At 56.7% G+C, this 9,544-nt stretch overlaps 1 protein-coding gene across 1 annotated transcript; it reads left to right on the forward strand.

Annotated features, from left to right (window-relative positions):
* Positions 1 to 960: 960 nt before the first annotated feature.
* On the forward strand, positions 961 to 6,268 carry PAX1 (paired box 1). The gene is made up of 5 exons (XM_051615010.1): positions 961 to 1,171; positions 2,129 to 2,758; positions 3,826 to 3,968; positions 4,224 to 4,443; positions 6,177 to 6,268. Exons 1-5 carry the CDS (start codon positions 961 to 963, stop codon positions 6,266 to 6,268), a joined length of 1,296 nt encoding a protein of 431 aa, XP_051470970.1.
* Positions 6,269 to 9,544: the final 3,276 nt, after the last annotated feature.

The following is a 9,544-nucleotide window of genomic DNA, read 5'->3' on the forward strand; positions in this document are numbered from 1 at the left end:
TGCCTCCCCGTCATTGCCCTCCTCTTCCCCGGCACCCCCGATTTTTCGATGCGGCTGCAGCGGCGATGCCCGCGGCTGGCTGCGAAGCCGTTTTTCCCCTCTGTCTCCCTCATTCTTCAGTCTTTTGCGGAGAAACACTCACCATCTTCCCATCCACTATTATTGGGGGGAGGAAAAAACCCCCACAAAAAAAGACCCCAAACACTCGTGCCCCAACCCCTCCTTCCCCCCCCCGCCCCGCGCGCGCCTTTTCCAAGCCTGCCTTCCTGCCTTATTATTCGGGTAAGAAAAATGCGAATTTCGAGGCTTTACGGGTAGAAGGCAGCAGGTTTGCAGGGGAACTGGCGGGAGATGTGCCTAGTCCGAAGCACACCCCCGCTGCCGACTCCGGCACCGGCAGCCGGCGGCTTCCCCCAAAAGCATCCCACCCCCCACCTCCCCCGGAGCCCTCGGTGGTGTCCCCGCCCGTGGGTACCGACCCCGCGGCTGCCGTCGAGGCTGGAGGCGGGGCAGGGGCCGTGTCTCGCGTGGGAACGAGTAGGGGGAGGGAGGCGGAGGGGCACCTTGCCTCCTCAAGGCTGGGGGATTGTGAGCTTGGGGACCTCATGGTCGACCCTCTCCGCATCCCTGAAACGGGCCGGGGGCTGGGGGGGGTGGGCGTCCCGTGGGGATGGCTCCGTGGGGGGGGGGCGGAGGGTGCCGGTCCCCCCGTTGCCTCCCCCTTCTCCACTGCGGGGAGCGGCGGCCGCGGCCATTTAGGAGCGGCGCGGGAGCCAATGGGCGGCTGGCGGCGGCGGCTCCACCGTGACGGCCGAGATTGACGTGTTTCCCACGTCAAATTGATCCCAAGTAGCGGCGGGGGCTCCCCGCCAGCGGGGTAACCGGCCCGCCGCCGCCAGGACACCCCCGCCGCCGGCTCCCGCCCTGCTGGCCCGCCCTCCGCCGCTCCCCGGGCCCTCTATGCCGAGGCCGGGGCTGCGGAGCGGCGGGCAGGCGGTGCCCCCTCCCCGGGCGGAGCGGGGCTCCCCCGGCGCCGGGCGATGGGTAAGCGCGGGCGGGCGCGGGAAGTGCTCCGAGACCGGCTCCGCGGTTGTGCTTGGGGAAATGGGGCTGGGGGCGGGGGGAGGGGAGCAGCGGGCAGGACCCCCGGCCCCGCCGAACGGCTCTCCCGGTCAGGGTGCTGGCGGGCGAGGGTCCCGCGCGACGGGCCCGGCCAGGAAGGCTCTCGGCTCCCCCCGTCCTCTCTCTCCCTGTCTGCTCCTCCGTTCTGGTCTCTTCTTTCGGTTCTTTCTCCTGTTCTCGTTGTTTCTTCCTCTTTTCCTCTTTTCTTCTTTTTTTTTTTTTTTTTTCCCCCGTCTTTTTTTTTCCTTTTTTTTTTTTTCTTGGTCTTTATGTCTCCTTTTTATCCTCACTCGTGCCTTTTCTTTCTTTTTTCTCCCTCCCCTTTTTGCTTTCTTTTCTGTTTTTCTTTCTCCTTTTCTTTCTTCTTTCTCTTATCTTTTTTGTTTCTTCATTTTTTCCCCTCCTTTTAAAATTTGTTTCTTCCTTTTAAAATTTGTTTCTTCCTTTATTTTTTCTTTCTTCCTTTAATTTTTCTTTCTTCCTTTATTTTTTCTTTCTTCCTTTATTTTTCTTTCTTCCTTTATTTTTTTCTTCTTTTCTCCTCTGTTTTCCTCCTTCTTTCTGCTTTTTCCTCTTTCCTCTTTTTCCTTTCCCCTTTTTCTTCCCCCCTTTCCCTTCCTTTCGTTTCCCCCATTTTTTCCTTTCCCCGTTTTTACCCTCCATTTTTCCTCTTCCCTACTTTTCTTTCTCCTTTTTTTCCTCTTTCCTACTTTTTTCTTTTTTTTTTCCTTTCCTCATTTTATTTCCTCCTTTTTCCCCCCCCCTTTCTTCCCCCCCACTTTTTTGTTTTGTTTTGTTTGTTTCCCCCCCGCTTTTTCCTTTTCCCCTCTCCTTTCCCCTCCCCACCGTCCCTCTCCCATTCCCGCTCGCCGCCCCGACGTGCGCCGGCCGGGGCACGCCTCGGTTGGGGAACGGCGACTTTCGCGTCCCCATCCCTCCTTTTTCCTCCCTCTGCCGCCACCCTGTGTACCCCGGTAAGACGCTGTGTCTCCCCGTCCCCCCGCAGAGCACACCTACGGGGAGGTGAACCAGCTGGGCGGTGTTTTTGTCAACGGGCGGCCGCTGCCCAACGCCATCCGGCTGCGGATCGTGGAGCTGGCGCAGCTCGGAATCCGGCCCTGCGACATCAGCCGACAGCTCCGCGTCTCTCACGGCTGCGTCAGCAAGATCCTGGCCCGCTACAACGAGACCGGCTCCATCCTGCCCGGGGCTATCGGCGGCAGCAAGCCGCGGGTCACCACCCCCAACGTGGTCAAGCACATCCGTGACTACAAGCAGGGCGACCCGGGCATCTTTGCTTGGGAGATCCGCGACCGGCTGTTGGCCGACGGCGTCTGCGACAAGTACAACGTCCCCTCCGTCAGCTCCATCAGCAGGATCCTACGCAACAAAATCGGCAGCCTCTCCCAGCCCGGCCCCTACGACGGCGGCAAGCAGCCCGCCCCGCAGCCCGCCCTGCCTTACAACCACATCTACCAGTACCCGTATCCCAGCCCCATGGCCTCTCCGGCCGCCAAGATGGGGGGACACCCCGCCGCCCCCGTGGCGACGGCCCACGTCAGCCTGCCCCGCTCCTGGCCCTCGGCGCATTCCGTCACCAACATCCTGGGAATCCGCACCTTCGTGGAGCAGACGGGTGGGTACCTCGCCCAGATCCCCACAGCCCTGGGCAAGGATCGCCCGTTCCCTTTTTCAGCAGCTCTTGTGCGTGTGTGTGTCTCCGGGTTTTTGGTGGGGGTGGTTTGTTTATTTTATTCTTATTATTATTCTTTTTTTCTGATCGCCGTACCCCGCTCTGGCAGGACGAGGCGGCGGAGCCAGATGCAGCGAGGCTCAGACATCTTGAACTTTTTATGAAAAATGTGGAAAATATTTTCGGAAGGATGATAGATTGCCGACCGCAAATTCGGAGCCCTGAATTTTCCTTTTGCAAAGAGGAAAAAAATAAATGGGAGGGGGGGAGGTAAAAACAGGAGGGATAAAACAAACCAGGGAGACGAAAAAGGGGGGGGGGCAAAGCGGAAAGAAAACGGGCACCGCAGTCTCCGGGATTCCCTCCTCCCCCGAGAAATTGCCCTGGATTGCTTAAAAAACACGACGGGGAAGGACAAGCGAGGAGCGTCGGGGCTGCCGGAGGCTGGGGGAGCACCGGCAGCGCCCGGCCCAGTCGCTTCGGGGGGGAGACAGCGAAGGGGGGAACCACGAGTCCTTTTATCCTTCCAAAGGCCCGAGTAAATGAACCGCATGCTTTTTCCCTCTGTGCAATCATTTATCTTTAAAATTCCGATGTCACTTTTATAAATCTCCTTCGTCAGAAGAGAAATTGGGCCTCCTAAATTATCGGGAGCATGGAAGTGATGCGGGAGGGAGGGCGCGGAAAGCCGGGCAGAGGGACCGGGTTAGAGGGGAGGGACACGGCAGCCTCTCCCCTCTGAGAGGTACCAAAGAGGGGTACACCTAACTTCGGCAGTCAGGACCGAGCCTTTCCCGGGTCGTCCCGGGGGAGAGGGCTGTGTCCCTGGAATGCTGGCGAGTGGGAGGCTAGGTGGATCTGTGCCCTCCCCGCCCCCCATCCCCATCGGGTTTATACTTAGACACCCGGGTTTTCCCCCCGTTTCACCCCAATCCCTGCTCCTGGGGCCAAAAACCTGTTCGGACCGGGGGGGCTAAGGCTGACCTAGCGGCCGTGCTCTCCTCCCCCAGGGGCTCTGGCTGGGACAGAGGGGTCTGCCTACCCCCCAAAAATGGAAGACTGGCCCAGCGTGAACAGGACGGCCTTCCCCCCGGCCCAGGCGGTCAACGGCATCGACAAAGCTGCTGTGGAAGGAGACATCAAATACCCGCAGGTATGGGGGGCAGGAGAGGACGAAGCGGAGGGGCAGGAGTGGACAAGGCTGGAGGGCGATTTCCCGTTGCTCCCATTCCCATCTGCCCGGACTCCGTGCCGCGGCTGCCAGCCAGACCTCCATCTCCCTGAAGGGTCCCCCAGAGCCGGGGGGGCGGCTGTTCAGAGCCTCCGTTGCAGTTCGGCAGTGCCTCCCCCCCCAGCCCAGCCATGCTTTCCCCCAGTACTCTCCATGTCTCTTTGTGCCTGTCCTCAGCCCGCCCCGGGACTCTCCTCGGTGGGCACCTTCCTCCCGGCCTGCGCCTACCCCCCCTCCAACCAACACGGCGTCTACGGCAGCTCGGCCGGCGGCTACATACCCCCAGGCCACCCCTGGCAGCCCCAGGGAAGCTCCTTGGCTCACCCTGGACCCGGTGTGGCAATGCACGGCGGCGACCTGGCCACGGTGATGGCCTTCAAGCAGCCCGGGAGAGAAGGTGAGCCGGGGGGTGGGGACGGCAGGGGAACCCCCGGAGCACTGCGGCGTGTTGGCGGGGGAGGCTTGGCAGGCGGGAGAGGCATATGGGGGGGGTGGAGGGGGTGTGTGTGTGCTAAGGGACTCCCACCCATTTTCAGGCAGAGGTTACCTCGCTGGATATTTTAAACATTCATATTATTCGGGCAGACCCAGTCCGTTCTGTTCCCCCGCTCGCCCCGGGGGCTCTGAGCACCCCTGTGCCCCCCGCCGTAGTATTCGATGGGTCCTAGTCCAGCCCCCTCCCGCTCAGGATAATAAACTAGAAATAATTATTCTTTTCGTCATAATTTGCAATCGAGTGGGCTGGAAATCGCCGGGGAATATCTGGGGCGAATCCCTCTCTTTTCATCCCCCCGGCCAGAGATGGGCGTCCCGGCGGGATTTAGGAGTGCGACGGGACAGGGCAGGACCCGCGGAGGCTTTTCCCAAATCATCCGAATATTAACAACGATAAAAAGAGGCACTAATGACACCAGTCTGACCCAGGAGCCTCGGCTAGGAATTATTAACGTTATAAATCCCCCGCCGTGGGCAGGATTTACAGATAAACTCACGATGAGAATCACATGGATGTCATTTCAACGTATGCACTAGAGGCTCTTAATTGTTTTTTTTAATCTCCTGCTAATTAATGCAATTTATAGGGTGCAAGATTTATTTCCTCGATAGGCACTTTCGTTTTAAAAATCTCATCTCTTCTGGTATAAACTCCCCGTCAATATCGTTCTCATTTTTCTATTCTTTTTCACATTTGCAATTAATTTCCCACTTCTTCCTTCATTTTTTTATTGTTGATGTTTTTCTGTTGTTTTAAATTTATTAATTTTTTTACGCCCCTTTCCCCTTTTTATCTAATTGTGGCAACCTGCTGCGAGTTACACCACCCGCTGTCCCGGGGCTGAGTTATTGCGAGCATCAGCGGGTGAAAACAGATAATTGTAAACCAATTATTTGGGGTGCGGGGAGAAAAGCAAGCTAAATAGTGAGGCAGAAGAAGGAAAGAGAAAGAAAAAGGGAAGGAAGGAAAAGTAAGGAAGGGAAAGAAAAAGAGAAGAAAAAAAAAAACCAAACCCAAGAACGAAGGAGGAAAGGTGACCTGCGTGTATTTAGTATATTTTCCGAGGTATTTTAAGCGGCTTGGAGCCTGAATTTTCGGACTTGCTAATCTTCAAGTTGTCTCTGTCGAAAGGCCCGCAGGCTTTGGGTAAAAGATTTTTCGTTTTCGCAGGCTTTTTTGTGTTTTGTTTTGGGGTTCTTGTGTGTGTGTGTGTTTGTTTGTTTGTTTGTTTGTTGTTTTGCCTTTTGTTTTTCACCTGAAAAGCTTTTTAATTTCGTTCGAATCGGTTTTCTGGTTCAGTAACTTACCTGGGACAAACCGAATATCAGATTATCCGGCAAAAACGAGCCGGGGGGCTGGCGGAGGCAGGGGGCTTGGCTGGGGCTGGCATTCCCCCTTTCCTTTCCGTTGCTCCTGACACAGGGAGCCTGGCAGGTCCTTGCCTCAGGGGTGGCTTCCCTGAGGGCAGGCAGGTGGGGGGGTCGGTGGAGCAGAGCTATTTTTGGGGAGCCATTGAAGAAAGATCTGTGTGTACAGACCTGGGACATGTCACCGCAGCGAGGTGCTTGGAGTCCATCAATCCACTGCCTTGGTATTGTATTTTATTCCTCCCCTCCCCTGTACCCTTTTCGCAGTCGTGGACAGAAAACCAACCAGTCCTGCGGGGAAATCTCCGGACCCTCTCAACACTCTCCACGGACTCTCGATCCCAGCCTCCTCTTCCTAGAGCTGCGGAGCAGCACTCAAGAGACTCTTGGAATAAGCACCAGCAATCTGTACCCCTAGTGCCACCGACCTGTACCTGCAGTGCCACCACATCCAGCAGGTGCCAGTGGGGACAAGGAGGCAGCGGTGAGAAGTGACATCCTCTCACAGCAAAAGTGCCTGCTCAGGGGAGCGTGGTCGGGACATCCACGCACGGAGGGGACAGTTCCATCGGATCAGAAAGGGGTGACACAAGAGACGCAGTCTTCCTTCTTTATTTTGTCCCTTTTTAATTTTTTTTTTTTTCACCTTGCTTTCAGTTTTTCTTTCTCCTTCCCCTGTCCTCGAAGACAGTTGGATGCAGGATGGCAAAGACCCGCCCCCATCCCTAGCCATTGCTCAAAGAGCTCCCGGCTCCGTCCCAGCCCGAGGGAACAGTTTTCCTCAAGGAAGGGGTTTCGGGCGTCCCCGCGGGGCAGCCAGAGCTGTGGGATGGAGCCTTCTCCGTCCCAGCCTTCCTGCGCTTCTGCCCTGGAGCGCCAATGGACAAATAGACCACAACGTTTTTACGATATATTTTTATAATAACAAACCTTAATAAAAAGCGACTACCGTCCCTGGGGGTCTGGCTGAGCACCGCTGCTTCTCCTGGTGTCCTCCACCCCCCCGATAGCGTTTATCAGGGTCTGGATTTGTGCCGCTGCCCCGGGGCCCTGGGGTGCACACCGCTGCCCTGACCCCATCTCTAACTGCACTTGTGGATTTGGGGTTCCCCTGCACCGGGGGCTGGGGGCGGGGTGGTACCCATAGTGACTCCTGATGCCACAGGGCTGGCTCTGGGTGAGGAGGGGAGGTGTGTGGCCACCTCCAGCCTTGGTCTGGCTCCCACCCGCCTCACCTGGCTGTGCGCAAGTGGGAGCTGTTGGCAGTGATGGGTTCATCGCCCCCCTCCCTGTCCAGCCGGCTGAGGCGCGTTCAGGACGGGCTCCACGGGGCTTTCGCATTCCCTGGCTCGACCAGCCGCTGCCATTGGCTTTGGTCCCTTCATTGTCTGGAGAAGGGGAAGGTCCTACAGCGGGGCAGGGAGGAAATATCCTGGCAGGAGAATACACGCCTGGCTTTTTGCAGAGAGTGTGTCTTTGTGGGAGGGAGAAGGATGCCAAATTTGACATCCCACCCCAGGAAATTATTTTGCCTTCAACCTCTGGGTGGCAAAGTTCAGTTTTCCCTCGGCTTTGCTGCTGACAGGCCTCCAGCTAGAGCTGCTCTTTGCAACCAACTACAAAGTGGGGGTGGGGGATTTGAAGGAGGAGAGTACCCTGTCCCAGGGGAGCTGGGAGAAACCAGTTACCCGTGCTGGGCTCCTGCACTGTGGGAATGTCTGGATAAGAGGGGATGCCTGCAGCCATGGTGGCAGCCCATGGGGGAAAGGCTGGAATAACCTCCAAGTGCTCGTTTGTGTCCCGTAGGTGGGACAACCAGTCACATCCAGCACCTTCTGGTTCCTAAATTACCAGCCCAGGGCTGGATGCACCCTAAATCCCCTTGCTCTGTCCTGGGCACGGCAGAGATGGGTTCACAGTGCCCTGCTGTGTGGGGTCCTCATCCCAGGCAGGATGAGGCAGTGCTCCCACGCCCCATGGAGACAGGACTGGAGACTCTGATAGGCATCTGGGACAAAGAGGACACAAGTACTGGCATTGGAGAGAGACACAGTGCAGAGCTCATCCTTGTCATCAGTGTCCTGCTGGGAAGCTGCTTCCTCCTGAGTCTGCCAGGAACCTGCCAACCGCCAGCTGGATGCTGAGCATCCACCACAGCCCAAGGCACGAAGCCCTTGGCAGGCATGGGCAGGCAGGAGGACTGGGAGCTGGTGGGGCATGGAGGGATGGCATGGGACAAGGAGGCACAAGGCAGGGGATGCCCCCAGCACTGGGGACACAGCTGCCAGATTTTGGTGGTGGAGCTGAGACTGTTTGGGCTGTGTCTGTGGGGTGATGGGATGTGTTGTGTGATGGGATATCTTGTGTGATGGGACATGTTATGGGATGGGATCTATTGTATGAGGGAATGTGTTGTGTGATGGGATATGTCATATGATGGGATATGTTGTATGATGGGATGCAACTTGTGATGGGATGCCTTGTGTGCTAGGATGCATTATATGATATGTTGTATAAAGGGATGCATTGCGTGCCTGTTCTTCAGAGGCCTCCATATGAAGTTCCCCATGAAGCTCATACCAGCAGTGCCGCCCAGGGTGTCCTGGGGATGCCTGTCCTAGGCAGAGCAGGGTGGTGGCAGGGCCCTGGGCCCCTCTGCTCCATATAGCTGGGGCTGTGGAGTGGACAGATGGCAGGGCAGCTGGCAGAAAGCCAACTCTGCTGTCCCACTGCCCCAGCCCTTTCTGCTGTGTCTGCACACCTCAGGTGGGATTTGCCACCAGAGGGAGACCCTATTATTCCACAAACACCTCCCAGCAGCCTGTGGCAGCCTCTGCTTCCTCAGCTGAGAACAGATGGACATATGGAGCGTATTCTCAGCCATGGTGGGAACATGCACTTGTCCAGGTATTTAGGACTGAGGTGCCATGCTGCTCCATGCGATGGTGCTGTGCTGATCCATGGAATAGTGCTGTGCTGCTCCATGGGATGCTGCTGAAGGGCAGGGAGCAGAGCGAACATGCTGGGTGATGGTGCAGTGGCTTTTGTGCAGTCAGGCTTCTGGTTTCTGTCATGTTCTTGACGGTCTGATTGTTGGTAGCCACTATTAAAAATACAATTTAAACAGTTATCATCAGGGAAGGGACTTTCTCATAAAAATCCCACACTTTTGGGGGATCATTTCAGCCACTGGATTTAACTGAGGTCTTTGGAAGCCAGTAGTGTTCTTCCTTTTCCCCCCATGCTTTGCTGTGAGAGAGGAGCTGATGCTATTGCAGAGCTGCTGGACAGGCTCCATCTGGGACCAGCTGTCTCCAAGCTTGTCCCCCATTTCCCTGCCCAGGGCTATTTCTGCTGCAGGCAGAGCAACTGCAAAACCAACCCACACCGGCATTTCTGGGAGCAGAACTGGGTCCTGGTGCAGGAACTGGCAGCAAGGCACGAATGCCAAGGGCCTCAGTAGCTTCCCAGGTTGATGCTGAGCTTACCAAGCACTCCCAGTCAGCAATTTAGACATTCCCAGCTGGAAATATAATGGGCAATGTGCTATTTGGGATTAAATCTGCCACAACAAGCACTTTCTTAAGGGTGACATTTGAGCAGCGGAGAAAAACGTAGCGAGAAGAGGAAGGAAA

The sequence above is a fragment of the Apus apus genome, chromosome 3 (assembly GCF_020740795.1).
Source record: "Apus apus isolate bApuApu2 chromosome 3, bApuApu2.pri.cur, whole genome shotgun sequence".
Classification (NCBI taxonomy): Eukaryota; Metazoa; Chordata; class Aves; order Apodiformes; family Apodidae; genus Apus; species Apus apus.